General features: G+C 32.6%; 2 protein-coding genes across 3 annotated transcripts in view; one reads left to right on the top strand and one right to left on the bottom strand.

Annotated features, from left to right (window-relative positions):
* Positions 1–8,935, bottom strand: part of LOC142319100 (uncharacterized) — a 39,274-nt gene extending 30,339 nt beyond the window's left edge. Inside the window, exons 1-2 of one of the 2 annotated variants that reach the window (XM_075356008.1) lie at positions 8,558–8,935; positions 3,542–3,754 (exon numbers count right to left, since the gene is read on the bottom strand). In XM_075356008.1, the coding sequence (XP_075212123.1) occupies positions 3,542–3,754; positions 8,558–8,659 (315 nt within the window). In that variant the 5' untranslated portion in view covers positions 8,660–8,935. The remainder of the gene's footprint in view (positions 1–3,541; positions 3,755–8,557) is intronic. The other variant, XM_075356007.1, reaches the window with a different exon arrangement.
* A 96-nt stretch (positions 8,936–9,031) lies between these two features.
* The window catches only part of nesd (SHC binding and spindle associated nessun dorma), an 85,454-nt gene continuing 76,618 nt past the window's right edge, over positions 9,032–17,867 (top strand). Inside the window, exon 1 of the mRNA XM_075356010.1 lies at positions 9,032–9,258. The gene's annotated coding sequence lies outside the window, so the exon portion shown is untranslated. The remainder of the gene's footprint in view (positions 9,259–17,867) is intronic.

The following is a 17,867-nucleotide window of genomic DNA, read 5'->3' as shown; positions in this document are numbered from 1 at the left end:
TAAAGCATGTGAAATAATTAATGACCTGTTTCCAAAATTATCTAAAATTTTTTTCACATTAAAAAAATTTATTTTAATTGAAAAAAGAAGGTTGCTCTAATTGGGTGCAGGTTACAAGAAAAAAACAAACTACAACAGTATCAGTTAGATTGGCATATCAATTAAAAACTAAACTAATCTATCATAATTAACCCAAACTAATCTTAAGGCTTCACTTTTAATTATCATCATTAACAAACTTACACTACACACATCAAAAGTTACAAAATAATAGACTTGTTAGGCTAAGGTCTGTTTAATCTGGTAATCTTCCCCAACATAATTTTTACCCAAACATGCAGGTGGGGCATGCATGCACATACTAACCCACCACTCAACACCTCACTTCTGAAATTTCTACTGAAGTGAGGTGTTGAAAGATGGGATGAGAACATGAGAAATTGAATTTCAATTTTTCATGTACAATTCCCTACATATTCTCTATTATATGCACATATTTGATAATAAATTGATAAAGATCCTTAATCTACCTTACAGAAGAAAGTAGATTTATTCCAAACAGACAGCTTTTTATGAAACTTAAAAAAAATATGAATATATTAAATGTTCAAAAAGATCTTTTACGATAAAGTCCATTATTTGAATATAATTTTTTTTATTTAACAAGAAATTCATTTTGTAAAATAAACTTTTAATGAAGTCATCAACATAAAATGTTGGGTAACTGTTGTAGTTAAAACTACATTTTCTTTGGCAAGATTTTGAAATTTGATGAATAATGTTAAGCCCTTAGGTCACTCATATTTAAAGTCATAGAACAAGTTCTTATTAGATTTATTCTTTTCTTTTTATATTCAAAATATATTTCATTGACAATCTGGTACAATATAAAGTAATACATACTTTTCAATTATAGACCACATGAAAGTTATAAAATAGCTTTAGTATTGCAAGATTAATATGTATAAATATATATTTATATTATACATCTACACTGTAACTTAATTTTTAATTATTTTTAAGTGGAATGCTTTTTTCGACAAATCATGATGAAAAAAAATGTATTTATAGCAATTCAGCTGTCCTGATGCTAATAATTTATTTATAGTTCTTGAGACAAAAAATTCATTCTTTATCAGAGTAATAAATAATCAATTCATAGACACTGTATTATGAAGTAAGTACATTTTAAAAGAACATTTTGATACTATTAAGAAAAGTGTACATCTATTATTGCAAACCGTGGCTACAAAATCATACAACGCATTTCAAACTACGATAATAGTGTATACAAAAATATGATTCCTGTACATAAGTGGTGGCTGCCTAAATTTATATATATATATATATATATATAAATTTATTTAAATTAATCTTTTTTTCTTTATAGTGCTTCCAGGCATAAGCATATCCTCAGTAATGTTTTCTGGTTTATCTTTATCTCAATTTACACATAACAACTACCATTCAACATTTTTATACTTAATTACTTTTTATAACTTTAGTTATTAACAAAATATAAAAAACTTTAAACATTTACAGAACATACAGCCTGTTCAGTAAAAAACATTTAAAAAAATTTAAAAACATCCACTAAAATTGCAATTAAAATTAACATTTCTTTTTTTTTACTAAAATTACTTAAAATTTCCATCGATGTTGTTGCTTTACTTAATGTTAATACTTACTTAATACTTTAATAATTAGAATACTTTACTTAATGTTAACTCTAGTACTCAATCACTTCATCAACTCATAACTTTTCATCAACATCACTTCATAATTTTCATAACTTTACAAAATTATAACATTTCACACATTTTAGATGAGCCAAGTATCATTTAGAATTACGTATGTGATATCTGCTGATAAGTAACAATAATGTATCACAATCTTGGAATTGCATGATTTAGTTGTGTAGCGTAAACATACAAATGGCTATAAATTTTCATTAAAAGTTGGTAATCTGTTTAATATATTGTTGATCAAGTTTGTGATTGTTGCATTGCTTGAAAAAAGTATGTATTACTTTACATTGGGGCAAAAGGAATATATTTTGAATATAAAAAAAAGTGATCCAAAACGACTGAAATTGGATAGAACCAAACTGGATGGAATCGGCTATTCCAATTATGTATAACAATTAAATTTAAATAATTTTAACCACAGTAACTCCTCTATGAATCATGAGACCTTGAGTGCTCAATGATACAGAGTAGCTGGACCAAAGGTGCAAACATATCGGAAAGGTATTTGTTGACAGCCAGACTAAAAATTGTTCCTGAAAGAGGGCAGCAGCTCTTTCAGTAGTTGTTAAGGCATAGGTCAGGAGGACTTAAACAGCCAAATACATCACTCACTTTTCTGAATACTACCCAGCTGAAAGCAATGGAAAACTACAGCTGCTTTTTTTCTAAGAAAATGTAGCTCTCTGCAATTTCATGTAGCAAATATGGAGGCGCCTTCCTTGGTAAAATATTCCAGAGATAAACTAGTTCTCCATTTGGATCTACGGGTGGGGACTACTAAGGAAGGGATTACTAAGGAAGGGAGTCATGAGCATGGAATGTTAGAAGTCTAAAAAAGATTGGTAGGTTAGAAAATTTAAAGAGGGAAATGGATATGTTAAATGTAGATGTAGCAGGAATTAGTGAGGTTCAGTGGGAAAAGGAAAACAACTTTTGGTCAAGTGATTTTAGAATAATTAATGCAGCATCAAATAAAGGGCAGGCAGGGGTAGGTTTTGTAATGAACAAGAATATATGGAAGAGACTAGAGAATTTCAAAAAACTTAGCCATAAAATCATTGTAATCACGATAAAATCAAAATCTAGGTTGACAACAATTGTTAACGTCTATGTGCCTACAAGTGCCCATGATGATGATGATGATGAAGTAGAGTTTATATACAAAGAAATTGATAAAGCAACTGAACACATAAAAGCAGATGAAAACTTAATAATAGTTGAGGGAAAATTATTTCTATATCATGTATGTTATTCTCCATCAGAATTATAGTCTGTGGTATTACATAATCTTCTGTTACATCTCTTAGATTGAGGGTCTCGTGGATTTAATATCACTTTTCAAATTTTATACATATTATTTGGAATGTTAAGTGTCAAAGCAAGTTTATATGCAAGCGTCATATGCAATCATTGAGAATCTATGCATTAGTGATATAATTCTTCTAAAATGTGCTATAACAGTTCTATCTGATGTAGAATAATCCTTTTCTGACTATCAGGCTTTACTTCAGAGCCATTAGCAAGCAACTGTTAAGAAGACTTGGAAATGGAGGTTAATGAGTACGAATGACAAGGATTTCTCAACAAATGACAAAGTGTGAATAGTCAGCATACAATATTCATTTAAAAACAGATTAAACACTAAAAAATACTATAAACAAATTTTTTTTTTTTTTTTTAGCAAACATTCTTTCTTTTTTTTAGGTCAAAAAGATAAATATTTTTCACTGTTTTTACATCTACCAATCCATTACAAATTATGATAAATCATATTTAAAAATCAAGAGACTTACCTTCAGTATTAAAGAATTTTCAACTGATCTTATTGCATGATAAACATCACCAGTGACACAAAAGTTTGTTCCACCTTTTAAACACAGAAAGCACTTATTTCCCTTTGCTAGAGATTTAAATTTTCTGTACTTTCCAAAAAGTTCCACACACAATGATAAGTCAAACACACACGAATGACAAATTCTTCGGTTGACAGAATCATATTTATTGATCTGATAAAACATATTACAATAAACATTATAAGTATTAAGAAAATTATAGATGAATCATTAGAATATCACAGAATATTCAACTTTTCCATTTTTTTTTTGCTCTTACACATCTTTTTTAAATTAATTAAAAATTAAAATAATCAAAGTAATTAAAAGTCTTTCCTATAAGTATCAGTAACTGAAAATTAAATTACATTAGATGTTTTGAACGTATGAGAGAATATATAAACAAAGAAAAAAATTATTTGTATACAGCTAACCATTTAATAGTATAAAAAAAGTGAGAAATCCATTAAAAAAAAACAAAATCACTAAATAAACGAACAGCTTTTATAATGTGATGATAGAATAATAAAAATCATAGTCAACCATCGGTTTTTGCAAAAACAAATGGTCAATAAATCAAACAATAAATCTGTTTTCTAAGTAGAATAACGCACTTCAAGCGTATTTTTTATTAGTTTACTTAGAATACTTAAAAAAAAATCTAAAATATATTAATTTAAAAAAGTCAGAAAATAGTTTAGCAATCTATAAAATAATAAGTAATGTAAGGGATGAGTTATATACAATTCAGAAAGAAGTATCCGAGTAGACATCTGACATGGCGTTATTTTATTAGGATGTAATCCGTAATCTAGGATTATGAGTATCTACAGGATAGGATGCAACCCATAATCTAGAAGAGAGTTTGCATGTAGTTTTCTATACCATATTTGGTTTAACCACATGGAAAACCATGTGGTTTTCTATACCATCAATAAAAGAATTGATAACATTAAAATCGTTCACTTATTTTGTAGTTTGTTTGGCATCAATCTGGAAACCTTTTGCATGGAAAGGGAAGCTTTGTACAGCAGAATACAACAGGAAATATTATAATAATACATTTTAAAAGTACATAATTTTAATTAAATAAATTGTCAGAAAATGAGTCCAAATTACCAAACTAGCAAAACTTGTACCAGAAATTGTAGAATGATAAGAACGGAATGATGAATTCACTATCAAAAATTAAAATACTCAAACTTTATCAAGTTAAGAGTTCCTTTTGACATTAACAAACAGAGATTATACATTGGTATATAACATTCTAAACTCATAATATCTTAGAATTAAAAAAGAATTTATTCAATAAGATGATGTAATATAAGCGGTTTTTTTTCTCTAAAAATAACAATTTAAAAAAAGTAATTATCAATCATTTAAAAAAAGGAATAAAATCAACACTACAGTTTTAAAATAAACTGTGTTGTATTTTTTAATATGGAACATAAAATAATTATAAATTACTAAAGTAATTTTAATAAAATAATGTTTTTTTGTGAACAGAACAAGTAAGTAAATAATATATAAGTAAAAAAAGTTTAAATGAAGTTTTCTACTACTGTACCAAATATTTTCATTTATATATAATATAGCCTATTAAATATAAAAATGACATTTTTAAATGAACAGTAAGTAGAGTTCATCTTCCTTTCCAAGGCAATCAATCAGCAAAGTAGGAAAAGAGAATTGTAAATAACAGGTTAATAAAATAACTGACAATCTTTTAATATGGTCACTAATAGCCCAATTATCTATCACAGGCATTTTCATAGTGTTAGTTTATTTGTATCACCCATTCTATATAAGCGATTTATACTGTAGTAGTAAAGAATTACCACATTTTAAACTTATTTTACTGGTGTACACATATAAAAACCAAGCACTTATAAACTCACACAGCCCAAAACTAATATGAATGAATGATACATCAGTTACATACTTTCTAGACAACATGAGTATTTATAAGCACACAAGTGTAAGTCAAAATACGTAGATTATGTTATATTTCATCTTTCACTTAAATTAGCTGTCTCATAGTCATGATATTAAAATAACTTTATCTTACTGGCTAGGATGGCACATATTTATTGTGAGAAATTATCTGATGGGAAAAAAAATTCAGAACTATTTTAAGTTAATTTTACTGTAAATTAAAACTGAATAAATCTACTATTTCTCAATTAATGAATTTTGTCAAACAGATACTGTTGATCATAAATATATCGGCCTTCTGTTAGTTTAATGTGACATTCTAAAAAACATTTTGTATAAGTAGTGTATGAATTTATAGAAACGGCAACTGACAGAAACAACTCTATTGTAAGTAGTTCAGATGTTTCATACTAAACAGTGTATATATTTGGGATGTTGTTTAAGATAAAACATGATTTAATTTTTTTGGATATTTCATGAGCCAAAATAAGAGTTCAAAATTGAAAGGTCAAATTGAAGTTCTTAGAAATCTCACATTTTTCATAAAAACCTTTGCATTCTTTGAAAATTGTCTGTCGTACAATTTCAATGACATCTCAAGTCCATCAAAGTGCAGCCAAAGAGTATGTATTATATTTTAGCCTGGAGAAACTGAACAGCTTTAAGTGAAATTTCATCTGTTAAAAGTATGAAATTTACTACTTTATATTTCTCAAACATATTCAACAAACAAACTCCAGATGATAAAGAAACAAGTGCAACTGCCATTGCAATATTGACATCCTTGTTATCATGGAAGTAAGGATGCAAGATTCGCAATAAGATAAGGTATATTTTACAAAAAGAAATAAATTAACTAACATGGTGAAAATTTTTGAGGAAAAATATTGCCGGTGACTTAATGAATAATAACCACAATTCCATTTAAATACCTAAATTTCAGTTACATTGGCACTACTGGAGCAACTAACATCATACCGTAATTTTTTGAGTATTTATTTAATAAATTCAGTAATTATTGAAATTATTTATTATTTAAATAATCAAAACACTCCTGTTAATTAGTCAAGGTTAGCGAGCGAAGTGAGCGCAGGTTAAGTTTGGTTAAATTATATTTATAAAATAAATAAATATAAATAACCATTTATTAAAATTAATAAAGAGACTGTTCATTTTCCACCGAAATCCAATTGACTACTTTGTTTTTAAATAAAGCTGTAGCTGCGGTGGCGTTAATATGTAAGTACCTTTTTTTGTTTAAAATTCTCAATTTGATTTAATTTTTATTTTTTACTTTTAAGAGGGTTTTTCTAATTTGTTTCCTTTTTTATTAATGTTAATATTAATATTAGTTAGATAAAAGCTTTTTAAAAAATAATTTCAACACCGTAGTGCTGTATTGTCATCGAAGTTACAAACTTGTACCAAATTTCATTGATTTTCATACGATAGATCAAAAGATACAGTAGTGGCAAGATTTGATTATTCCTAAAGCGAGTTTAATAAAAGCTTTTAAAAACAAATTTTTTTTTTTCAAATTACTACATTAAATTAATCTCGTTTCTTAAGTTTTATTAATTAAAAAAATACAAAATGAAATTACAAATTACAAATTACAGTAATGTGTCTACATTTATGTAGACACATTACTGTAATCCTACACAAATTAGTGATAGACAGCTGTGATATAAATTATAAAGAATTACAAAACATTATAAATTCTCCTTTTGCCTACTTCTGCCAATGCTTTCCTTTCTACAGACCATCCAGACTTCCATTTAATAATTTTATTTATAATTTAACAATAAGTGAGAAACCTGGACAAATGTACATAGATCATAAGAAACCTCAAGGTATATAACATCCATAACAAGCAACCCAAACATGAATTTGGCATTAGTCCATCTACATCTCTTTTGCTTTCTATTAACCTTTTAACATGTTGGCTTCTGGAACTGGGTTATGCTAAAACGCACAAGGTATTTTTCATAAACATGTAAACAGTTTTAGATAATAACATTGTACATCCAATTTTTTATTAATGTGTATGAAAAAAATCATATTTACCAAGAAAATCCTGGAGATTCTTATGGTCTATTTACTTTGATGCGTAGCGATTTTAAAATTATAAACTCAATTTTTTTAATGCTTCACAAAAAAATTTGCAGTTTTAGAAAATTTGCCATGATTTAAATTTGATGAAAACACAATTTCTAACTTCATTATTTGTCAATAAAATAAAAAATAATCACTTACATGCATTATTTATATATCTAGATTATTTTTTTTGTTTTTTTTTACAAAAGTCAACTATTCAATATTTGTGTTTAGTAAAACACTCTGCATGGAGACGCTTGTTGCATCTAGTGTACTGTGTCTGAGATCTTCGTTTTCCCCCTCAGCATCTTGATTCCTTTCTTTCAGGAAATTTTTGCAAACCTGGAGCCTCTTGTGGTTGATCTATCTTCCAACTGATACCATTCCTTCAATATCTCTTCCACAATATCTACAGTATAGGCAAACCTGGATTTAATCTGCTGTTCCTCTGCAGATTTATTGTGTTCCTTATATAAAATATAAGAATTAAATACCTGAGCACAAAAGGGAAGGCACCCTCCATGAGATAGTTTTGGTCGCCTCACCACCTGCACTGTACCTAACCCTTACGGGTTTTACTGAGGTCATCTTCATTACCTTGGCAATATCATCTTTCAGTCAAGCCTAAGCCAGGATGCCACCGATACAAATGCCACAAGCGACATTCCCATCAGTGTACTACTAACAAACTCCAGACAAAACACACGTAGCGAAGTTTGGGTGAAATAGATGGTTGTAGGCAACCAGACATTTTTCACTTTCATCACTAATAATATAATGAAACAATTACGTATCTGTACTAAAAACTCGCTTAATGCAACTTTTCATTTTTATTTTATAACCGTCATAAGTCTCATAACCCCTGCACATATTAGTTGCCTAACCACTGTTAGGCATCTACATAATGAATTATACATAAAGGGCAGAATGTCGGTGATGACTTACCGTAAAAGGAAGAATATCATTTATTACGTCGATATACTCAAGGACATCAATAATTGATTCTTGTTCAACATCACAAACTAAACATTTTTCGTTTAAGACCATATCAGTTTTTAACTTTATTAACACTCTTACACTTACTTAACACACTTCAGTAGTTTGTATATAAAGTCAGCAAAAAACACAAAAACGAAAAATAGACGCTTAACAAACAGACTACTCACAGATTATAAATGGATGTTGCATCCAAACAAATGAGATAAATTTTAATATTTATTAATCGGTAAACATAACCCATAAGCATCCATATCATAAACGACGCAAACCATACTTTACACTTAAACTAACAATTTCAATCGTTCATTGAAACTTATCATAAAGCTTATATGAAATTAACAAAGAGAAAAGAAATTCAGCGGCTAATGCAGTATTTTATTAGTCAACATCTTTAACACAAAGTAATTCCTATATCAGCATATTACTTACCACGAAAACTCCAGTGTCCTTCACCTCCAGTTGTGCGCCAAAAATATCGTGAAAGATGGTAATTACGAACTGTACTGATATTTTATGTCAAAAAAGTTTAAGAATAGCTGGGAATTACTAAACTTGCTTTAAAATCTTTTGCTATTTTCATATCGTGTTTAGAATAGAGTTCATCCAGCCGTAAAATATTGTACTTTTAATAGAACTTCAGTTCACAGGTAAATTTTTGTTTGGATGAAAGGTTAGAAAATTGGAGATAAGTAAATTCGTCTTGAATCTGAAATTAATATTAGTTGTAGATTTTAATTTCAGTATAATTTTTAATTGAAAAACGATATTTAATAAAGTAGATTATGCTATTAATAAAAAATATGGACCTCATTCAAAAACAAGATTTAGTGTTTAAAAATTGCGAATCATTCCAATATGTTGGATTACATAATAGGCAGTGGTTTAAAAAAAAGAAACCCCAACAAATACCTACCACTGTTACTATTTCGCAACATGGATTCAAAGGAAATCTGACCAAATTACACTACAAAAAAAGAAATCTATGTAGATAAGAGAGGAAATACGTAACAAAATAGTGTTATTCTACCTAACCTAGCTTTACATAACAAACAAATTAATTGGAAAATTGAAAATAAAAGAAACAACAGGATTACTTAAGCTAAACAGTAGAATTTGACGAAATCTTATAAAAAATTGCCAATAACCACTTTCTACGTAACTTATAAACTTCATAGACAAAAAATATCAGCTATGGAAAATTTCCTTCCTAAAGTTGGAATAAGGTACACCTAACTTTAAAAAGATAAATCATTCTTGACAACTATAAGGTAATATTCTCTCATCATATTCGAAAAAGGGATATAATACCAGTAATATTCATATCAAGTGATCCAAAAATATCTCAACACAAATACTAACACCTACTAGCAAAGTAGAATTAATAGATTTCATAATTAACCAACTGGACTTTGAGAACAGAGACTTAACATAACTGATCTGTAAAGGTTTTTATTGATTAGTCTTCCAAGAGGTTGGTTGACCTCATGCAACATTGATTGATTGTTTGGAGTCTGATTACAGGACAACTTAAGTAATAAAATCAAGGAATTTTCGACTTTTCGTAAGTCATGAAGAAGTTAGGCATAGGTAGGTCATTTATCGGTACTTTTTCGTTTCTCCCCCCTACCAAACGTTTACAAGTTTTTCACCTGGAAATAATTAAAAACAGCAGAAAATATTGATGTTAAAAACAACCAGGTTGGGAAATGACTTTAAATATTCATTTGTATTTCTATTTCTATTTATTTATTTTATAAATATAATCTAACGACATTTAGCCTACGCTCGTTCGCTAACATAAATGTTTTGAGTATTTAAATAATAAATTTAGTAATTATTTAAATAATCAAAACATTACTGTTAATTAATCGAGATTAGCGAGGGTAGGTTAAGTTTGGTTAGATTATATAAGGGCATAGGTCAGGAGGACTTAAACAGCCAATTCAATTTCAATTTTCTGATTACTACCCAGCTGAAAGCAATGGAAGTACAGCTGCTTTTTTCTAAGAAAATGTAGCTCTCTGCAATTTCATGTAGCAAAGGTGGAGGCACCTTCCATGGCAAAATATTATAGAGATAAAGTAGTTCCAAGTTTGGATCTCCGGGTGGAGACTACTAAGGAAGGAGTTACCAGAAAATTAAAAAATAACATTCTACAAGTGGGAGCATTGAATGTTAAAAGTCTACAAAAAAATTGGTAGGTTAGAAAATTTAAAGAGGGAAATGGATAGGTTAGATGTAGATGTAGCAGAAATCAGTGAGGTTCAGTGGGAAGAGGAAAACAACTTTTGGTCAAGTGATTTTAGAATAATTAACGCAGCATCAAATAAAGGGCAGTCAGGGTTCTGTAATGAACAAGAATATATGGAAGAGAAAAGAGTATTTCAAAAAGTTTAGCCATAGAATCATTGTAATCAGGATAAAATCAAAATCTAGGCTGACGATTGTTAACGTCTATGTGCCTACTAGTGCCCATGATGATGATGAGATAGAGTTTGTATACAAAGTAATTGATAAAGCAATTGAACACATAAAAATGGATGAAAACTTAATAATAGTTGAAGATTGGAATGCAAGCATTGGAAAAAGTAAGGAAGGGAATATTCTGAGTGAATACGGGCTGGGCAAAAGAAATGAAAGAGGGGACTAACTTATTGAGAATTGCAAGAAGCATAATTTAGTAATTGCCAATACTAAGTTTAAAAATCATAATAGAAAAATATACACATGGAAAAAGTCAGGCAAAAACGCAAGGTATCAAGCAGATTATATCATGGTTAAAATTTAAAAATCAACTTGACTGTAAAGCATATCCAGGAGCAGACATTGATAGTGACCATAATTTAGTGATAATGAAATCTAGATTGTAGTTTAAAAACCTGAAGAAAAGGTGACAAATAAATTGGTGAAATTTTGAGAAGCTGGAGGAAGAGGAAATAAAAAAGATTTTTGAGGACATTGCAAGAGGTCTGAGTAAAAAAGATCAGGTAGAAAATATAGAAGAAGAATGGGAGAATGTTAAAGAGAAAATTCTTAAAACAGCAGAAGCAAACTTAGGTGGGCAAACAGAATTGATAGAAAACCTTGGGTATCAGACGATATATGCAGCTGATGGATAACATAGAAAGTATAAGAATGCTAATGATGAAGGAAAAAGGAACTATTGATAATTAAGAAATACTATAAACAGGAAGTGCAAATTAGCTAAAGAAAAGTGTTCAGAAGTGGAAAGAGAAATGATCATTAGTAAAATAGACGGAGCATCTTAAGTTAAGGAGAATTTTGTTGTCTGTAGATTAAAACTAATTATGTCTAGATTAAATCTAATAAAGAAGGTACACCGATTTATAATATGAAAGAAATGGTCGATAGGTGGTTGGAATATATTGAAGAGTTACAAAGGAAATGAATTAGAAACTGTTCTTATAGAAGAAGTCAAAGAGGATGAAAAGGGAGATACAATGTAATTTGAATTCAATAGAACATTAAAAGATTTGAATGGCAGAAAGGCTCCTGGGATTGACAAGATACTTGCAGAATTCCTGAACAGTGCAGGTGAGAAAGCACTATACAACCTGGTGTGTAATATTTATGAAATAGCAGAAGTTCCATCAGACTTAAAAAAGGGTGTTATTGTTATGATACCAAAGAAAGAAAGAACAGATAATATGAAGAATACAGAACAATTAGCTTAACTACTCATGCATCAAAAATTTAATTAGATTTCTGTATAGAAGAATTGAAAGAAGAGTAGAAGAAATGTTAGAAGATCAATTTGGTTTCAGGAAAAGTATAGCGACAAGGGAAGCAATTTTAGCACTCAGATTAATAGTAGAAGGAAGATTAAAGAAAAACAAACCAACATACATGGCATTTATATACTTAGAAAAGGCATTTGATAACGTAGACTGGAATAAAATGTTAAGCGTTTTAAAAAATTTAGGGTTTAAGTATTGAGATAGAAGATCAACTGTTAACATTTACAGGAACCAAACTGCAATAGTAGTAATCGAAGAACATAATAATAGAAAAAGGAATAAGTCAAGGATGTTCCCTATCACTGTTATTTTTTTAATTTTACATAGAACTAGCAGTTAATGATGTTAAAGAACAATTTAGATCTGGAGTAACAGTACAAGGTAAAAAGATAAAGATGCAATGATTTGCTGATGATATATAATAATTCTAGCTGAGAGTAAAAAGATTTAGAAGAAACAAGGAATGACATGGATGAAGTCCTACGCAAGAACTACCACATGAAAATAAACAAGAACAAAACAAAAGTAATGAAATGTAGTAGAATTTGTTTAGATACCACTGACTATAAAAATAGGAAAAGAAAAGATTGTAGAAGTAAGAATTTTATTATTTCAGAAGTAGAATTACTGAAGATGGAGGAAAGCAGGAGCAATATAAAATGCCAAATACCTCAGGTGGAATGAGCTTTCAGTTAGAAATATAATTTGCTCACATCAAAAATTAATTTAAATGTCAGGGAAACATTTTGAAAGTATATGTTTGGAGTGTAGCTTTATATTGAATTTTGAACGATCGGAGTACCTGAGAAGAAAAGATTAGAAGCATTTAAAAGGTGGTGCCGTAGGAGAATATTAAAAATCAGATAGGTGGATTAAGTGACAAATGAAGAGGTACTGTAGGAAATTTGAAAAACATTTTTATTACATACTAAATTAAAATAATTACAATATTATTGTTTAAGTTAGATACAGAATACAAGACAAATAACATTCACATTCATGAATTACAAGTATCTACAGCTGCAGTAAAGAGTTTAACAGATTCACTTTGAGTACTAGTGTACCACTTGTATTTCTCAGACGACTTCGCAGCTTTTATAAGGTCTGGTTGATTTTTCACATAATTGTAAAACTCAATACAGGTTTCGTTGAAGATATATTGACAAATTAGTAAGTTTTGAACTGTTTCCAGTGAAAGGCAGTTATGTTCATCAGCCCTCTGAGATGACATCATTGAAAAAACTCTCTCCACATTTACATTGTTGGCTGGTATTGAAAATAAGTACTGGTGCATTTTCAACAATGAGAATACTGAAATTTATCCGTACTCAAAGCACAGAATCCACTTTTCACTTTAATTTAAATTCTCCCATTTACACTCTTCTTTGTCGTGCTGTTTGTCCATTAAAACTGTAACCATGCTCTTTAGACAAAGAAATTGATCAAAAACCTCACTTTCTGGGAAAGGAATGTTGTTTGACATAAAATAAGTCTGAGTATTTTCTATTTGACACCAATCAGGGATTACCTTTAGCATCATCCAGTCGAAGGTGGATAAGTGCTGAAGAGACTTGCTTCACTTATCCAAGTTACCATAAGCTGTCTGGAAAAATTTCTTACCTTCCCCAGTAAACTTCTCCTTATTACTTTCTTTCTCTTTAGAAATTATTTGCTTGGTTTTAAACCCGATAAAGAGAGATTCTTGAAATAATTGAAGATTCAATTGTTTTTATTTTCTGATGAAACAAACACAGATTGTGGAGAAACCACAGTTAGGCCTCACTCAGAGTGGTTGAGAAAAAATCCAGGAGTATCTTAGGGGATTTTTCCTGACTGAGGAAGTACGTCTTCAAAGCTTCCCACAAACTTAAAATGCATTCAACCACAGGCATAAGCAATAGCCATCTTGTTCTTGTTTGGTAAAGCAACTGTTTGTAAGATATGTCTACAAACTCGCAGAAACGTTTAATTCTTCAGTTCCAATTGTATAAATAGAGAAATAGTTGAAGAGTTTGACAACTATAGTTTCAACATCCACAGCAAGGACATCAGCTGCACAAGAAACTGTGTTGTACAATATTTTTGCAGGGCACCAATCCCATCTATGTCTTTTCCCAAGTTATTACCTTGCAGTTTTTTGAAAATGTTGTTTATCTTTTTGCAGTTTCCACCTCCAAAATTAGTTTGTGTTGCCCCAAGAAAATGATGAAAATGTTCTCCCTTGTCTAAAGGGAGGTTTACTTCAGCTAGGCTTGTGAAGCTGTAGCTGGTTGTAGTGTTCAAAGCGTTTCATCTTTCATTAATGAAATCTTTATTATTTTATTGGTAATACCATCATCATCTTCTTTAAACTATTGAACAACAAGTGTAAATATTTTTTCTGCTTTATTGTTGCTAGCATCAGTTGAAACCCCATATGGAATTTTCTTTTTTCTGAAACACAAGTACTAACTGAATGTGGAGAAAGTACGTTATTAATAAGTGCAGTAGATTTAGTGGACACTGTGCACTTTGCCACAACTTCAGAGTCAGCATAAGTAGTCGAATTTAACTTATTTGAACAGTAAACTGATCTGAAAGAGTGATGGTGTTTCACAATAAGGTGCACTGTTGTAAGCTCAGCAGCATCTACCATTATATCTTCTTTGGAATTATTTTTCACAAAAATCGCCAATCGGCTTAGAAGAAGTCGCATCGTTCATGCTACTTTTGTCTGTTTGTTTTAAATAGTCTAAAATCAGCTCAACCGCCGTGATTTACTGAAATTAAGCTGTTATAGAAAGAACAATATACCTTTTTTTCATTCCTCCCCTTCTAATAGAAGTCCACTCTTTAGAATATTTTGCTCTGAAATTACATTTTCTTTTTCGGATTATATACACGCGCGCGCGCGCGCACTACAACAACTTAAATATGCGCACAATGAAATAGGCTAAAACAACAATAACGACAGTGTGAGCGGTAAAGTGATTGACCTTATTTCGCTTCTGTTTTGGTTTGACATCCGCTGTCTGCAGGCAGGACTGATCTCTATATAACTGTATAGGGGATCCTTATGGCGTAAAATACAACTAAGTGTTCAATATTTACCCACCGGGTTGGTCGGTCTAGTGATGAGCGCGTCTTCCCAAATCAACTATTTGGAAGTTGAGAGTTTCAGCGTTCAAGTCCTAGTAAAGACAGCCGTTCCACATTCCGCTTCCTGTTAAAGGCCTTAATCCAAACTCGGACCGCGTACGTTAGAGAAGATAACGCGACCGTCATGATCATCTTTCGTTTGCTCGCCTTCGGTCCTTTTTGCGTCGTCATCATCCTTCCCAATGACGCGATCACCTACTCACACTTCTTAGTTGCCTCTTGCAAGTGGGCGGTGAATAGACCCGACCGATCAATTCACACACCAGGGTATTTTGCTCGACGCTGTTCCACCACCTTTACTCCGTCTACGTCTATTCGCAAAGGCCTCAACCGTCGTCTGCCAACAATAGCAACCGCTGCTAAATGGGAGGTCCCAGGCCTCCCATTTAGCCTTCTTGATCTCGTTCCGGAGCCGACGTTTCACTTGTCGAAAGGCCTCTTCAGTTTCTGCCTGTCCATCCCGTTGCCTCAACCTGAGTCGTAAAAGGATCCTCCGAGCCCGACAGGCTTCCGTTTTCATTGAAGCAATGCCATCGTTCCACCAGTATACTGGCCGTCTCTTCCTGGGTATCGCATTTGCTTCCATGCGACACATGACCCAGGAATTCTTCCATCTTATCCGGACTCGGATCCCCTTGCAGGGCCTCATTTCTCGCCGTGGCATCTACTATCCTTACCACCTGCCTTTCCGTGGGTTTCCACTTTTTGGGTGTGTGATTGTCCCCTGTTATACTCAAAAGTATATCAAAGGCTATGGCTCGGTGGTCACTTCCAGCTCATCACCAAGCACCCTCCAGTTCATGATTCTAGAGGCAGCGTTGTCGGTTACAGCCGTAATGTCTATAACAGACCCACAAATGTAGGGACCCCTGGCTCGTTCATTGTCACTAACCCCAAAGATCAAACATGTTCGCTAGCACATATCCCCTGGCAGTGGATCTTTTTCTTTTTCCTGTTTAGCCTCCGGTAACTACCGTTTAGATAATTCTTCAGAGGATGAATGAGGATGATATGTATGAGTGTAAATGAAGTATGTAGTCTTGTACATTCTCAGTTCGACCGTTCCTGAGATGTGTGGTTAATTGAAACCCAACCACCAAAGAACACCGGTATCCACGATCTAGTATTCAAATCCGTGTAAAAATAACTGGCTTTACTAGGACTTGAACGCTGTAATTCTCGACTTCCAAATCAGCTAATTTGGGAGGACACGTTAACCACTAGACCAACTCGCTGGGTTGGCAGTGGATCTGAGTCCTCCTAACTCCACGCTCTGAGAGTTCAGATTCCCTCCCACGACAACCGGTTTCCTGATCGTCAGGATGCGGCGCTCCAAGCCCCAAAGAACCTCCAGGAAGTGATCCTGGGTGCAATTCGGGGATATGTACGCCGCCACAATAACAAAACTCGTGAACTCCACGGTGACGAAGCCGTCCCCTGCTCCGACCTCAAGACGGTTTGACGTCAAGCAACGTCTTTGATCGCCGCATCTCCTCTTTCGTCCTCGTACCAGCCTAATACCCGATTAGGCTCAGTGACAATGATAAGGTTTACATCATTAGTCTGTGCCGCCGCCCATAGAAGGTCATGGGCGGTTACACTCCTGTTGGTATTCAGGAGAAGGTATTTCATTTCCGAGTGGTACATTCTCGTCTTCCGGTCCGATGTCCAGGTTTGTTGCAGTTGAGGCATTTCGATTTAGCCTTACAGGTCTCTCTCCGTGTTCCGATTCGCCACAGTTATAGCAGCACCTTCTACGGTCTGGCCCAGTGCATGCCAACGTGACCGCTATCTTAGCATCTGTAGCAGGTGGTGTCCGGCTGCCTTTCCGCAACCCCACAGGACTGCCAATCGACTAGCAGCCTTTCCGCAGAGGTCAGTTCTGTCGCCTCCATCTGCGGCAAGTCCACTGTCGCATTCTGCGTGGCCGCGTATGCCGGGCGTAGGGAGGTTACCTGTACCTGGGTTTGCTCCCCAACTACCCCCACGATAGCCCGCAGAATCTCATCCTTGGTAGCTTCGCTGTCCAGGTCGCGGACATGCACTATCGTCATTCTATTCTGCCAGTCTCGTTCAGCCACAAAACCGTCGGTGCAGCCGCTGTCACCCTCTGCCTGATGTTTTGGACAGCCTCTGATCCCTCTCTGACCTTCACCTCGATATTATCTCCACGGCCTTGCCTTACAGACAAAATGTCCGCAGCCATTTCGACACCTACCGAGTTTTTAACAGTCTTCAAGAGGCTCGCGTAAGACACCCCTGGCTGGCTGAGCATCACCGTCTTGGTCTTGGTCATAGGTTGTTGCACTTGTCTTGGTGCCGGACCATCTCCATACAAGTACAGCGAGACGGTTTGCGTG

This window comes from Lycorma delicatula, chromosome 2 (genome assembly GCF_047948215.1).
Source record: "Lycorma delicatula isolate Av1 chromosome 2, ASM4794821v1, whole genome shotgun sequence".
NCBI lineage: Eukaryota > Metazoa > Arthropoda > Insecta > Hemiptera > Fulgoridae > Lycorma > Lycorma delicatula.
Note: the sequence above shows the minus strand (reverse complement) of the source record. Positions and strands in the feature narration are given on the sequence as shown.